The sequence below is a fragment of the Suncus etruscus genome, chromosome 7 (assembly GCF_024139225.1).
Source record: "Suncus etruscus isolate mSunEtr1 chromosome 7, mSunEtr1.pri.cur, whole genome shotgun sequence".
NCBI classification, from domain to species: Eukaryota; Metazoa; Chordata; class Mammalia; order Eulipotyphla; family Soricidae; genus Suncus; species Suncus etruscus.
In genome coordinates, this window is record NC_064854.1 from 120471297 (window position 1) to 120487981 (window position 16685).

General features: G+C 43.5%; 1 protein-coding gene across 1 annotated transcript in view; it reads right to left on the minus strand.

Annotated features, from left to right (window-relative positions):
• The window catches only part of KIF9 (kinesin family member 9), a 62495-nt gene that overhangs the window by 42332 nt on the left and 3478 nt on the right, over positions 1–16685 (minus strand). Inside the window, exons 3-6 of the mRNA XM_049777336.1 lie at positions 13650–13747; positions 6519–6684; positions 3988–4094; positions 1536–1760 (exon numbers count right to left, since the gene is read on the minus strand). Of these exons, the coding sequence (XP_049633293.1) occupies positions 1536–1760; positions 3988–4094; positions 6519–6684; positions 13650–13747 (596 nt within the window). The remainder of the gene's footprint in view (positions 1–1535; positions 1761–3987; positions 4095–6518; positions 6685–13649; positions 13748–16685) is intronic.

Below are 16685 nucleotides of genomic sequence, written 5' to 3' on the forward strand. Positions count from 1 at the left end.
CTGAATCATATTCTTAATCTTTATAATAAAAATTTTGTACGAATCACTTCCAGAGAACATGGTCTAATCAATACTTAGAAACAGTGATAAGGTGCTGGGAGCTACCATCACCATATCAATGATACCTGGGCTCACCAGGATACATCTATAGTATCAGAGAGAACTAGAGGGGCCAGAGATTAAATTTGGGGCCTGTACGTGCTAGACATGTGCTCCATCTCTCTTTTTTTTTTGGGGGGGGTGAGGGAATTCATCCTTTTTGTATCTTATATTAATACTCTTTATTTCATTGTCAAATAGTTTTCCATAGTAGGGAAACACCTCATTTTGTTGATCCATTATTCAGTTGATAAAGTTTGGGAGCTATTTCTGTTCTAAGTAGTATGAATAATGCTGCTAAGAGCATTTGTTATATACATATAAATTTGCATTTCTCTTGGGTATGATACCTAGCTGCGGAAGTGCTAGCTCCTATGATGATTATTTACTTTTATTTAATTAATTTATTAATTTAGTTTTGGTTTTCTGGGGCATACCCAGTGGCGCTCAGGGGTTACTCCTGGCTCTGTGCTCAGAAATTGCTCCTACGATAGCACAGCAGTAGGGCTGCCTTGCACGCAGTCAACACAGGACGGACCCTGGTTTGAACCTCGACATCCCATATGATCCTGAGCCTGCCAGGAGCAACTTCTAAGCACAGAGCCAGGAGGAACCCCTGTGTGCTGCCTGCTGTGACCCCCCCCCCAAAAAAAACAAACAAAGAAATAGCTTCGTAGGCTCGGGGAGCACATAGGATGCTGGGGATTGAATCCAGGTTGGCTATGTGCAAGGCAAACTCCCTACTCACTGTGCTATCACTCCTAGATTCCAATCCTTATATTTTTGATACCACAAATGCTTAACATTTAGCAATATTGGGGGAAATAATTTCAACCATATAAGAAAAAATGCATAGGACTGGAGTGATAGTACAATGGTTAGGGTGCTTGCCTACAATTGAAAATGGTCTCTGGAGCAGTGCCAGGAGTAATTCCTGAGTGCATAGCCAGGTGTAAACTCTGAACACCACTCAGTGTGGCCCCACTACTAAAAAAAGCAAAAAACAAAACAAAACCAAAAAACAGGAAAATATAATTTAAAAGTACATTTTTATTGCAAAAATTTTTTTGTTCTTATTTTTGTTCTTGCTTTGAGTTCTGGGTTTACTCCTGATGGTGCTGAGATGGAGTTGGGCCATTCCAGATGTTGCTGAAAACAAGGTGCATGGAAATCATGCAGTCCTGGGGATCACACCACCAGTGACTTGCATGGGACAGTCTGCTGCTTGAGCCATCCCCTCGGTCCCTTATTTCTCTATTCTTTCAGTACTATCTGGACTTGTTAAACGAGTATAGGGTAATTTTTCTCCTGGTTGTCAAAGTAAGTAAAATAAATAAATAAATAAGAAGGAGGGAGAGAAAGGAAAGGACAGTCTGAAGAATGGGGAACAAGAGAAAGGAAAGGTGGGAAGGAATCTTGAGACTTGATCACCTCACCTCAAAAAGGAGACTGAATGCATCCTCTTCCTGACTTGTGAGGTGCACTGACAATCCCTTAATGAAAACCCCTTGTGGGTTTTCAACGATGGTCATTGGTGTGACGGAGGGTCCAACATAGGGCAGAGTGGACAGGAGATCAAACAGGCTCTCATTATAGATTTCCAGGTAGGAAACACGCACAGTAATGGCATGTGTGGGGCGTTCTTCTATCATCCGAAAAACCTGGATGGAAGATGAGTAATTTTGTCTGAGAGCAGAACGCCTGTGACCAGCCAATGTTAGATGGGTCCTGGCCTCAGAAAGAGGTACCAAGAGATACATTCTGGCTGTGTTATAGACAAAAGCCATCAGTTACTATTTCCGTTCACAGTAGAATTAATATTTATGGCAGGGGGGCAGAGAGATAGAATGGAGGGCAAAGTACTTGACCTGCTACTGGATGACCCAAGTTTACCCCCTGACACCACATATGGTCTTAAGCGATCTCTGAGAGGAGGTCCTAGAGTAAGTTTTGAGCACCACTGGATGTGAACCAAAAACAAACCCCAAAATCATGATCAGCTTGTAGTTTTCTGGTGTCTGGCTTACAGGATCATCAGTCATCTTTTTCAAAATTTCTTTTCTTTTCTTCTCTTTTTTTTTTTGGGGGGTGGCATACCCAGCAGTGCTCAGGGCTTTATTCCTGGCTCTGTGCTCAGAGATCACTCCTAATGGGGCTCAAGTACCATATGTGGTGACAGGGATAGAAGCTGGCGTTGGCCACATGCAAGGCAAGTGCCCCACCCGCTGTACTATCTCTCCAACTGTGGATCAGCCAGTCTTGAACAGGCCCAAGAGACAGAAGCAAGTGAATGAAAAGGACTATAAAATAAAGGTCTTTTTTCTCTTAGTCTCAGCATATAAAAGCTTCTTTCAGACCTCTTATCTCTTGTCACTCAGCATTAAGGGCAGGAATCAAATCAAAATTCAGTTTTCTTAATTCTTCTTTTTTTTGTTTGTTTGTTTTTGAGCCACACCTAGTGGCATTCATGAATTACTCCTAGCTCTGCAATCAGAAATCACTCCTGGCAGGCTCCAGGGACCATATGGGATGCCAGGATCGAACCCAGGCCGGCTGAATTAAGGCAAATGCCCTATGGCTGTGCTCTCTGGCCCTTCCCAGTCCATTTCTTTTGTTTCTTTTTTTTTTTTCAGCCTGTTTCTTAACTTGGTTTTCGTTACACAGGGAGATAGGATGGTTGGGTGATCTCTGAGGACCACTTAGCTCTAAGAGTCTACAAAAGTATTTTCTTCTTCTTTTTTTTTTTTTTTTGGTTTTTGGGTCACACCCGGCAGTGCTCAGGGGTTATTCCTGGCCCCAGGCTCAGAAATTGCTCCTGGCAGGCACGGGGGACTATATAGGACACCGGGATTCAAACCGATGACCTCCTGCATGAAAGGCAAACACCTTACCTCCATGCTATCTCTCTGGCCCCACAAAAGTATTTTCTAAAGTGGGTAATATTGCATCCTTCATGATGCTGGAATAACCCAGAGGGCAAGAGAAATGGTAAGTAATCTCGGGGCAATTGAGGTGCTTTATATGTATCCCTTCAAGAAGAGAGGAGGTGTGATTTATTATTCTGGAAAATGGGTGATAGGAAAAATAAGTGTGAGGCCTCTGGTCTAGATCTCAGCTGCCTGACATTTTTTTACCAGCCACAGTTGCTGGCACTGCACTTAAACGTGTTTCCTGCAAAACAGGAACAGAATTTTAAAGATGACTAAATTTGGATTCGTTTATATATAAAAACTAATACTGTATGTCCCCTGAGTCCTGCCAGGAGTGATCCCTGAGCACAGAGTCAGGAGTAAGCCCTGAGCACAGCCGGGTGTGACCTATAAACAAGCAAAACATAAAAGCTTTTTAAGGCAAAGGCAAAGTCCTGTGCTTCCAACATCCAAAGGAAGGCCCGTCAGTATGTCTTCAGTCACACTTCCCTAGGGCTGACTCAGTCGTGCTGCGTCATGCCTGGCTTCTCCCTCTTCCCCTTTGAAGACTGTTGTGGGAGAGGCCAGAGGTGTGCTGATGCAAAGCCCATGTGCTCCTCATTAAGTAATCAAATCAGGAAGGAACGTGATTAGGACCTCCAAATCCTCAATTATAGGATCAGAGACTCCAGGAGTAGCAGGAAGTCAGTCAGCCTGTCTGAGTATCTCTTTCAGAAATGAGGACACAGGGCTCAGCACAGGCAGGAATTGATCTGAATCCTGACCTTTGTTTCCTGAGGCAGACACACACATAGCCCCTTCCCCACCGCCCCACAGGCATGTAAACGCACATCCTCTCACCCACACAGAAAGCAATTCTCTTGAGGCTTGTACTCTACTCTCTCTAATAGTTTGGCCTCTTGGGGTTTGGCCAGACCTACAGTAGAGAGACACTCCCACCCAGCAGCCCACACACTACCTGCTGAAGGGCACGAGGAAGGATCCCTCGGTGCTTGTAATTCTCAGTAGCCCCCGTCATGGTGTATGTCTTGCCAGCTCCAGTCTGCCCATAACACATGATGGTGCCTAAAACATTTCAAAACATTTCTTGGTGACATCCAGGAAAACAGCTCTGAGGATAAGCCTTCCCGTTTCCCCACGATGCCCAGAGCAAGCTAGAGCCCTGGCTTGATGTAGCTAGCAGGAATAGCCTGAATAGGACGTCGGGAATTCCTCCCAGGGAGAACACATGGACAGGGGCATAGGGACAAAAATGGTGAGATCACACACTGCCGGTCAGTACCAATGTTTTCTCTGCTGAGTGTCTGACCCTCAGCCTTTTGAGAATAGGGAATCTTAGAGAAGAGGCACTAGGAATTTCCCCAGAAAGATCAGAAGAGACTAAGAATGTTAGCCCTCCTTCAGCAGGGCTCTGCACAGCTGAGGTCTCAAGGGGCAAGGAAGTTTTTTCAAGTCCCAAGGAGAAGGTGGCAGTGGGAAGGAAGTTCTGTTAGTGGTGAAAAGTTTGTTGATTGCTAAGTTCCTGCAGGAAAAACAAGGATGCTGGCTGGTTTCATGTCTCTTCCAGAAATGAATCAGTAGAACCAGGTCCTGATCTGGTCTATTACCGTCTCTGGAAACCTGTACCCAAATATCTCACTTCTTAAAAGTTTGCCTCATTTTGAGGCTCTGGGACCCAAAGCACAAATGAGCACCTTGAGCTCGTTTCCTTCTGCTCCTCCTCTGGCCTGGGTGGACAGAGACAAAAATCTCATCTTGATGGATGCTTTGTAACATTTGTACTGCAGGCCTGCCTGGGGAATAGTGGGTTGTGAAAAAAAGTATATTCCCACCCATGCTGATGCTTTAGATCCTAAGATTAGTAGGTTTTATGGAAGGGCCTCTAATTCGGCTTCTATAGACAGAGATAGTGCTCATTAACCCCAAAGGAGTCACTTCATCTGGGTCTCAGGGTCCTTTTATAGTTTGGTGGTACCAAAGGCCAAGTTCCTTAACTTCCCTGGAACTTAGTTCTTATGTCGTAATTTCTTCAGGGCTATATTTAGTTATTTGTTTATTTTTTGGTTTATTTTTTTTTTTGGTCACATCTGATGATGCTCAGAGTTTATTCCTGTCTCTGAGTTCAGGGATCACTCCTGGTGGTGATATGGAATGCTGGGAATAGAATCCAGATCAGATACATGTAAGGAACAAAAAAGACGGGGGGCAGAGAGATTGCACAGTGGTAGGGCATTTGCCTTGCATGTGGCCAACCTGGGGTTCTATTCCTAGCATCCTATATAGTGCTCTGAGACTGCCAGGAATGATTTCTGAGCACAGAGCCACAAGTAACCGCTGAGTGCCACTGGGCATGGCCCCCAAAAAGAAAAAAAGATACATGTAAGGTAGCCTACCTGTTATACTATTGCTCTGGCCTCAAGGACTGTATCTTTTTTACAAGTGACATGGATCATTCATATATATTATAAATAATATTTGGGCATCCAGACTCAACAGACTTCTAACCAGAAGGCCTAACATTTGCAAACGGAACATTCTATCAGCAGTCACAAGATGGGTAAAGTAGACAAACTGAAATAATCTTTTCAAAGACTTCTAAATCTTCCTAAGACATTAATATAATTTTAGACAGAATTGTTGGCAAACATGTCCCAACAAGGCTGCTTTCTGAATATGAATCATTCCTATAGTAAACATATTGATTGTGCGGGTATAGTGAACAAAAATAACTTACTTTTCCTTCAATTTTTGGGCCACATGCTCAGAACTTACTCCTAGATCTGTGCTCACATATCACTCCTGGCAGGCTTGGGTGACAATATGGGGGTGCCAGCAATTGAATCTGGGTTGGCAGTGTGCAAGGGATGTGCCTCTCTCACTATACTATCACTCTGGCCCCAAACAAAAATAACCTTTTGCAGGTAGACAAGAAACAAATGTTAGAACCATCAAATTTCTTTTTTTTCCCCTACACCCCATATGGTCCCCCTCAAAGTTCATTTTAAGGACATTATCTTTAAAATTAATACAAGAGCTGAAACCAGAGCAATAGTGTAGTGGGTAGGGTTTTTGTGGCCAACCTGGGTTCGATCTCTGGCTTCCCATATGGTCTCCTAATCCCACCAGGAGTAATTCCTGAGTGCAGAGCCAGGAATCATCAGAGTACACAGCCAGGTGTGCACTCTCCTTCACCAAAAGGAAAAAAACAAACTTAGTAGAGCTAAAAAATGATATTTGAACCTCCATGGCCTATCAAACTCTGAGGTCATTTAATATCCTATGAAACTAGGATCCCAGGACATTGGATCAAGCCATTTCCACAATGTCACCAAAAAAAATAATAACTTGAGAACATCAAGACAAATAAGTCAACAAATGTTAGTAAATGGGGTTATACTTTATTTTATTCATAGTAAGAATTTGCACCTCTTCCTCCAGGAAGGACCATGCAGGCTCTTAATAAGGCAAATAGTCAATTAACTAAATTACCATTATAGCCATTGAGTGCCTGAGAAACGACATCCTTTGCGACTGTCTCATACACCACTTCTTGGGATGCATCATGGAGAACTCCATCCAGCTTAAATGACCAGTCTGTTTGCTGGTTATTGACAACTCCTCTTCGAGAATCTTTTTTTAAGTGAATATCGATGCTCTTTGTGGGATGAAGGGAGGAAAGGAAGAGTTAAGGAGAAAGAGAAAATTTTGTTAAAAAATTGGTGTTAAAAAGAATCAAAGGGGAGCCGGAAAGATAGCACAGCGGTAAGGGTGTTTGCCTTGCATGCTGCCAACCAAAGACAGATGATGGTTCAAATTGGTTCCCCATGCCTGCCAGAAGCAATTTCTGAGCTCGAAGCCAGGAGTAACCCCTGAGTGCCGCTGGGTGTGACTCAAAAAACCAAAAACAAACAAAAAGAATCAAATGGATGGAGCAATATTATAGTATGTAGCAGGGGTCTCAAACTCAATTTACCTGGGGCCTGCAGGAGGCAGGGCCGCATAAGGGATTTCACACACACAAAAAAGTCCTCAAACGTCATTATTAACAGTTTTATTTCTTCTGAACATGAATAGAACATTGAGTCAAGATCATGAACAACAGTTCTTCTGAACTGTCTTTTGCCTATTCCTTGCTGCCAGAGACTAGACAGCACTTCTTCTCACAAATCTGGACCACATTTGGCTTTAGAAAGGAAGTAGTTGAGACCCTCAGTATGGCTTGAAGATGATCATCATTAAATCTAAACCTGTACTTTGACTTATTGAAGTTCAATGTGGAGAATAACTTTTCACACAAATATGTGCTCCCAAAAAGGCACATGGTGCGCTTGAACATTCGGGAAAGCTCAGGGAAGCTGGGGGGCAATTCTCTCAAAAATTGACCATGCATGTCTGCTTTTCCACTAATCTCCCTGAACTTGGCTTTGAGATCAGAACTGCACTGCAGGTCAATGAACTCCATTTGAAGCACAGGAGGGGCATCTTGCACATCAAAGGAAAAGGGGTCCACAAAAATTTGGAAAGTGGCTCTGTGCTTTTTGAAGTCTGCAAATCTGTGATCAAATTCCTTCTCTAGCTTAAAAATAGAATCAACATATTTCTCACCACTGAATGGTATGCCTGCATCCACAAGTTCCTTGCATGTTGGGAAATGGCAAAGGTTTGTCTGAGAGAGCTGGGATTTCCATAACACAAATTTTGTGGAGAATGCTCTCACATTGTCATAGGCAGCACTGAGAAGCTGCCCCTGGCCTTGTAACATCTTGTTCAGTACATTCAGCTTATGTGTGATGTCAACAAGAAAAGCTAAGTCCATGAGCCATTTGTGATCACTCAACTCAGAAACAGCATTCCCATCCTTCTCCATGAAGGCTTTCACTTCTCTCAACTCAAAAAATCTTTTCAGGGGGCCGGGAAGGTGGCGCTAGAGGTAAGGTGTCTGCCTTGCAAGCGCTAGCCAAGGAAGGACCGCGGTTCGATCCCCCGGCGTCCCATATGGTCCCCCCAAGCCAGGGGCGATTTCTGAGCACATAGCCAGGAGTAACCCCTGAGCGTCAAATGGGTGTGGCCCAAAAACCAAAAAAAAAAAAAAAAAAATCTTTTCAGGACATTTCCCCTGCTGAGCCAAAGTACCTCAGTGAAATAAAGCACATCTTCATATTGTGACTCCATTTCCTCTAAAAAAGCATGGAACCTCCTGTGCTTTAAGCCCCTGGATCTGATTTGGTTGATGCATTTCACAACAACAGACATCACATTGTCACATGTCAGGCATTTACTGCAAAGGGCCTGCTGATGGATAATGCAGTGAAGAGACTGGCCTTCTCTACACCCTCTTCTTCAAGTTTTTTTTGAACAGTACCACCAGTCCATTTTTCCTTCCTGTCATCAATGGTGCTCTATCGGTTATTATTCCAACAAACCTCTTCCCTGGCAAACCCGCATTCTCAATGGCATCACACAGATGCTGAAATATCTCATTAGCGGTGGTCTGGCCATGCATTGGAATTATTGTGAGCAGCTCCTCTGTCAATTCAAAATTGCAATCAACACCACGGACATAAATTGTGAGCTGCGCAATGTCTGTTATATCTGTGCCCTCGTCAAGAGCAACTGAGTATGCATCAAAACATTTGGCTTCTCACACAGTTGATGATAAATGTCACTTGACATGTCAGAAATGCGCTCTGCCACAGTGTTAGCAGAAAGGCTGCTTTTGCTAAACTGACCTTTCTTTTCCAGACAGATAATACTTGCAGCCTGCGACATGCATTTTTTTTTAACAAACTCTCCTTCTGAGAATGGTTTTCCTGCCTTAGCAATCATCTCACTAACCATGTAACTAGCTTCGACTGATGCAACATTCTCTTTGGTTGCTTTCTTGAAGAAATCTTGTTGCCTCATTAGACATGCTTTAAGACTGGCAACCCACTTGGCTCTCTCATTTCCTTGATATTTTGCACAATCCTCAGCATGTTTAGTTGAATAATGGTGTTTCAAGTTGTGTTCCTTGTGCACTGCAACTTTCTCTGAGCATATAAGACATGTGGGGATGCCCCTGTGCTCAACAAAGAAATACTGCATCTCCCACTTTTCCTGAATTTGTCTGTGCTCGTCATCAATCTTTCTGTTCACTGCAGGCTTTGATGAAGTCATGATGAAGGTATGACAAAATCTAATTCTGTAATAAACTTCTCTCCCTTCTATCCCTTAGGACTCCAATAATGCAAGGGACAGCGGAAAAGACGTCTGCGGAAAAGGAGCAGTGGAAAAGACGTCTGCGCTGGGCACAAAGTATTCGCGATTATTTGCTTACGAAATATTTGCAATAAAAAAATCGCATTAGTGGGGCTGGAGAGATAGCATGGGGGTAAAGTGTTTGCCTTTCATGCAGGAGGTCATCGGTTCGAATCCCGGCGTCCCATATGGTCCCCTGTGCCTGCCAGGAGCAATTTCTGAGCCTGGAGCCAGGAATAACCCCTGAGCACTGCCGGGTGTGACCCAAAAACCACAAAAAAAAAAAATCGCATTAGTAGGGGCCAGCGAGGTGGTGTTAGAGGTAAGGTGTCTGCCTTGCGAGCGCTAGCCAAGGAAGGACCTCGGTTCGATCCCCTGGCGTCCCATATGGTCCCCCCAAGCCAGGGGCAATTTCTGAGCGCTTAGCCAGGAGTAACCCCTGAGCATCAAAAGGGAGTGGCCAAAAAAACAAAAAAAAAATCACAAAAAATCGCGTTAAACATTTGCATACCCCAAACGGAACTGCTTGGGGTATGCGAATGTTTAATGCGATTTTTTCTTACTAATGCGATTTTTATTGCGATTATTCAGTAAGTGAATAATCACGAATACTACGATATTTGAAGGCCAGCCGCGGGCCACAAAATGTTGTATGGAGGGCCACAAATGGCCCGCGGGCCGAGAGTTTGAGACCCCTGGTATGTAGGGTGTTTGTCTTGAATGCAAGCAATGTGAATTTGATTCCCAGCATCGCATATGATTTCCTGAACACTACCAGGAGCAATTCCTTAGTACATAGCCAGGAGTAATGCCTATTGTTGCTGAGAATAGCCCCAAAACAAAAACAAAAAGAAACAAAATTTTGGGGAGCCAGAGAAATAGTACATCAGGTAAGGCACTTGCCTTGCATGGGACTGACTCAAGTCCAATCCCTGGCATCTCATATGGTTTCTCAAACTCACCAGGAGTTATTCCTGAGTGAAGATCCAGGAGTAAGCCCTGAGCACAGCAAGGTATGGCCCCAAAACAAAACCAAAAAAAAAAAAAAAAAGAAGAAAAAGAAAAATCATTCAAGGATTGACCTGGATAAAAGAGAAGCATGTGAACTTTAAGAACTTTAGGAACGGGCCCGGAGAGATAGCACAGCGGTGTTTGCCTTGCAAGCAGTCAATCCATGACCAAACGTGGTTGGTTCGAATCCCAGTGTCCCATATGGTCCCCTGTGCCTGCCAGGAGCTATTTCTGAGCAGACAGCCAGGAGTAAGTCCTGAGCACCGCCGGGTGTGGCCCAAAAACCAAAAAAAAAAAAAAAGAACTTTAGGAACAACAGGAAGTCCATGAATAAACTCACTTAATAATAAGTTTTGAAGACTTATTTGGGAAGGGAGAAGAGAGTCACCACAGGGAAGTCACATAACTTTTCTGTTGAAAGGATCAGTGAGGAGATGGGCACACTAACTAATCTTAGTACATTCAACCTAATTTACAAGGTTCTGTTTTATTTCCCCAGCTATGGTATGTGGTCACACATATTTATGTTTATATTAGATAAACTTTAGATATATTCAAGTGCGAGGAGATCTTGAAGCAGGCTAAAAAAAATAGTGTGCTTGGTGATATATGTCTGAGTTCGAGTCCAGACCTCGCAGCTGGAGATGAGGCTTCACTCTCAATGTAAGGACTAAATGATGCTCATGTAAGAAGCTCTGGACTGCAACAGTTATTCAGTGGTATCAGAACAAATCAAGATGTCTTTTTTTTTTTTCCATTTGAGTTTGTATATCTAATTCCTGGCAATGCCTGAGGGACAGTGCAATGCTGGAGATCAAAACTAGGTCTCCTATCTACAAGGCATATATGTTCAAGGCCTTTGAGTCATGGACACAGCCTTTTCCTCTTTGTTTTTGGGCTCTACCTGGCAGTGCTCAGGGGACACTTAGGTGCCAGGGACTGAACCAGGATCTACATTAGACCTCTGAACTATGTCTCTAGTCCTCTCCAGCCCCTTTGTGTTTTTTCTTCTTAAGGGAGAGTATGAGGGATTAAATCCAGGGCCTTCCACATGTGAGGCATTGAGTTCTACCACTGAGCCATATCTCCAGCATGATACGAAATAGATAAATATTGGAAATATGACATCGTATATGTGCAATAGGTTAAAAACTTCCCCACTTTTCTTATTTTATAAATATATTTCAATGAGCACACACCACTGTAACTTTTGCTCTGTGATTGCTCCTGGCAGTAGAGAGACTAGGAATTAGCTCCCCTCAATCATCATCTCAATCATCTCTCTGGCCCTTTGTCAAAAGATTCCTAGCTGCAAAAACTTATGAAGACTTTTTAGAGTTTAGATTCCTCCAAGCAAGCACTGTGGCTTGGGAACACTGGGTTTAGATCAGTAGCACATCTAATCCTCACAATGGAAATTCTTTTTTTTTTTTTTTTTTTGGTTTTTGGACCACATCTGGTGATGCTCAGGGGTTACTCCTGGCTATGCGCTCAGAAATTACTCCTGGCTTGGGGGACCATATGGAATGCCAGGGATCAAACTGAGGTCTGTCCTGGGTCAACCACATGCAAGGCAAATGCCTACCGTTGCACTATTGCTCTAGCCCCTGGTGAATTCTTTTTTAAGGGTGGGCATTTATATTTGGGCTATACCCAGCAATGCTCGAAGGTCATTCCTAGCTCTGTACTCAGAAATCACTCTTAGCAGTGTGTAGGGGATCATATGGAATGCCAGGGATCAGACTCAGGTCAGACACATGCAAGGTAAGCTTGCTACCTGTTTTACTAATGTTCTGGCCTATACGATGGAGAATTTTCATACAGAGAGATTAACATTAGATGGGGCCGGTGAGATAGCACAACAGGCACAGTGTTTGCCTTGCACATGGCCAACCCAAGTTCAATCCCCAGCATCCCATATAGTCCCATGAGCCTTCCAGGAGCGATTTGTGAGAGCAGAGCCAGAAGTAACCCCTAAGCATTGCCTGGCATGCCCCCCCCAAAAAAAGTAGCACATTTCCTAGCTTGATCCAAGAGCCAATGCACAGCTACTTCCTGACAAACCAAGATCCAGAGGGAGAGGCTTGTAGTTTGTGGATCCTATGCCCAGGGGTGCATTCACGAGGTTGTATGTACTCTTTTTTCAGACTGCTATGATTTTTTTCAAGATTTGTGGTGTTTATTCTTTTTTTGTTGTTGTTGTTTTGGTTTTTTTTTTTTGGTCACACCCGGCAGCCCTCAGGGGTTACTCCTGGCTCAACGTTCAGAAATTGCTCCTGGCAGGCTCTGGGGACCATATGGGATGCAGGGATTGAACCACTGACCTTCTGCATGCAAGGCAAAGCCTTATCTCCATGCTATCTCTCTGGCCCCTGTGGTGTTTATTCTTGACTTCTTCCTTTACAGAAAATCTTACTGCTAGAATTGAGCCATATATACATGTATACTTGCTGAATAAGAACTTTGAACGCGCGAAAGTTGTTCACATCTTGTCAGAAGTGGATCCTCCAGGTGGATCCTCAGAACAGTGGTAAGGACGTGAGGATAGACAAATCTTTCTGGCTTTCTCAGTGAGAGATACTCCCAGAGTTCTGGTCAAACTTAACAGTTAAAAATGGGAGTGTGAGGTCCAGAGAACTCAGTGGCTGCGAGCAACAGACTTGCTGGAGTTAAGACTGTCCCATGCTGCTGCCTGTGTAAAGTATGATTCTGGAAGCTCTACTTTCTAAGATCACTGGCATAGCGAATGATAATCTAGGAGCACTCCAATTCAAGGGTGGGACTCCTGGAGAGCAATATAGCCAAATGAGCGAGCACCAGAGCCAATTATGGATGTGACCCCTGGTCACTGCAACAACAATGACAGGAAAAGATGGAGAAGTGTGTAGGATCTTTGGGGGGAAAGGGAAATAGGTCAGAGGGCCATCGCACATGATTTTCAGGCAGCAACTTCAGGTTTTCGGTTTTTGGGTCACACCCATTGGCGTTCAGGGTTCATTCCTGGCTCTTTACTCAGAAATCACTCCTGGCAGGCTCAGAAAACCATATGGGATGCTAGGGATAGAACCTGGGTTTGTTCCAGGTCATCAGCTTACAATGCAAATGCCCTACTGCTGTGTTATCGCTTGGCCCAACTCCGGGTTCTATCTGCAGCACGGCACAATGACCCTCCCAAACAAAAAGCATAATTTAATAAAGGGAACTTTACTTAAAAACACTGTAAAGTAGTACTTGGGACCTGATGACTTTTAGGGTTCATCTGCAATATCAATTTTGTAAGGATTTGGTCACTAAAAAGAGTATATATAAGGATTAAGCAAGAGTGAGGTGGGACAGAGGCTGAAACAGGGAATGGCAAAAGAATGCACTTACTTTGTTATCTTCTCCATATCGAATCATTTCATGAGCAAAGTCATCTGTGGGTTTGACACGGACAAAGGCATGAACTTTTTTCTTAGTACCCATCCTAGCTGAAAAGCAAAAAACAGTAACATTTTTCCATGGTCATCATCAAATGACAAGAGGGAGGAGTCATTAATTAAGACTGGAACAGACTGGGCCAGAGAGAGACAGTAGAGCAAGCAAGGCTTTTGATTTACGTGCAGTCAATGCAGGGCTTTAACACTGCAAATAGTCAGCCCCTGAGTCCAGCAAGAAGTGTTCCTGTGCTTAGAGTCAGGTGGTATGGCCCAAAATAAAACAAGATTGGAAAAGAGTGAACTGTAGTTCTCTGAGCTTTACAGAGCCCTGCCCTACTACTTTCTTTTCTTTTCTTTTTTCTTTTTCTTTTTTTTTTTTTTTTTTTGGATTTTGGATCACACCCGGCAGTGCTCAGGGGTTACTCATGGCTCTATGCTCAGAAATCGCTCCTGGCAGGCTCGGGGGACCATATGGGATGTGGGGATTCGAATCACTGACCTTCTACATGCAAGGCAAACACCTATCTCTCTGGCCCCAACCCTGCCCTACTTTCAATGAGAATCTAAATATCCTTTTTGTTTTGTTTTGTTTTGTTTTTGTTTTTGGGTCACACCTGGCAGTGCTCAGGGGTTACTCCTGGTTCCATGCTCAGAAATCACCCTGGCAGGCTCAGGGGACCATATGGGATGCTGGGATTCGAACCGATGACCTTCTGCATGAAAGGCTAACGCCTTACCTCCATGCTATCTCTCCAGCCCCTAAATATCCTTTTTATATCATTTCCCAACAATAACTCCAAGAGACTGAAATATCAGGCAAAAATATGTACCTCCTAGGGGCCTGATCTTAGATGTGGCTTCTAGAACTGTTTTATACAGTTCTAGAAAAAGTACACCTAAATCTAACCACATTCATTATATTTTTCCTCTACACTCCTTATTATAAATATATTCAAATGAATTTTCTTGGGAGCTGGGGAGATAGTACAGTGGGTAGGGTGCTTGCCTTGCATGTAGCTGATCTAGGCTTGGTCTCTGGTATCCAGGAGAAAGAAACCCATGAGCACCACTGGGTATGGTTCAAAAGCCAAAATGAAAAATATTTTCTTTTGTTTTTTCAGTCACACCTGGCAGTGTTTAGGGGTTATTCCTGGCTCTGTGCTCAGAAATTACTCCTGACAGGCTTGGAGACCATATAGGATGCTGGGAATTGAACCTGGGTTGGCCACAAGCAAGGCAAATGTCCTCCCTGCTGTGATATTGTGCTGGACCCTCCAATTTTCTTTCTACAAATATTACTTCAGGTGCAGCAGCTCTGCTTCTACCACCATTAAGCCAACTTAGCTCAGAAGTATTTCCTAGGATATCTGTCCATCTGTCTGTCTATCTGTCTGTCCATTCATCTGTCCACCCACCCATCCATCCATCCATCCATCCACCCACCCATCCTTCTCATCCATCCATCCATCCATCCATCCATCCATCCATCCATCCCTCCCTCTATCTAAAGATAGTATGGTAATACTATCCAAAGCCAATAGAGACGAAGGCCAGGAGAACAATTTCATGGTAGGAATTTGTCACAAATACTGCGTGAGTGTAGTTAGGACAAAGAAGATATCACTATGACTATGATAGTTGGAAATGATCACTCTGAACAAGAACTTGGTGCTGACAGGAGATAAAGTGATATGCATGATACCCCTTCAGTCACTTGTGGTACTGTAAAGCAACTTAACAAGTAAATTAATACATGGTTTAGTATGTGTATGAGGAGGGAAAGCAGAGTTTGCAAGGCCTAGACCCAAGTTCTCATAAATACATGGCATACTCTACCCCTGAACAATATCCCAGCCAATGTTAGGTTAAATATACACAAACAAATACACAGATGCACACACCCCAAAACAAATTTTCTAAACCTATGCATAAAAGAGTCATGCACAATAGATTCTAAGTATAGCTGAATTATTTCACAAGGTTTTTTTGTTTTGTTTTGGGGACAAGCCCCACGGCGCACAGAGATTAACTCTTGGCTCTGTGCTCAGAAACCACTCTTGGCAGGCTCGGGGACTATATGGGGTGCCAATGATCAAACCTGGATTGAATACATGCAAGGCAAACACCTTACCTACTACTGTGCTATCACTCTGTCTCTCTATTTCACAAATATTTAGGGGAACCTCCCAAACAGTGCTCAGTGTGAGCTGGGGGGCAATCCTGGCAAATTTTGACTAACTGGGATGATAGTTCAATGCAAGGCCCTAAGGATGAGGTACTGGAATTACCTGAGCCACCCACGCAATGCTCAGGAGATTTTTAGGGTTGCCCCTTGAAATGCTCCAAAGACTATATGATACCAGGGTCCAAGCAGGGTCAGCTGTTTTTAAGGTATGTTCCTTAATCAGTCACTGTACAATCTCCTTTTTTGGTGAGGGAGTAAGAAGAAGGGCTACATCAACTGTGTAGAAACCTTACTCTTGGCTCTGTGCTTAGGGATTATGCCTGGTAATGCTTGAGGGTCATATGTGGTGCCAGAGATCAAACTTGGTTGGCTATGTGTGAGGCAAGTGCGGTACTTCATTACACTATCTCTGACTCCTGAATTTTAGCTTTTAAAAAAAGAATATTAAGTCAGAGCATGTCTCATCTGCATGACACACTAGGTTTAAGTTCTAGGACACTTATCAAAATAGCACATAAAGTAACATTAACATTTGGATCTGAGTGACAGTACAGTAGGTAGGCCACTTGCCTTGCAAGTGGCAATTCTGGTATCTCAGATGGTCACCCAAGTATATGCATGGGATACTGGGATTCGAACCACCGACCTTCTGCATGCAAGGCAAACTCCCTACCTCCATGCTATCGCTCCAGCCCCTGCATTCAATATTTTAATGGAAGCAAGATAAATAGGGTTTAAATAAATAAAACTGTCCTTTCAGTTTACAATTTCAATGAGGGAGATAAAATAAAAAATTCTAACCTG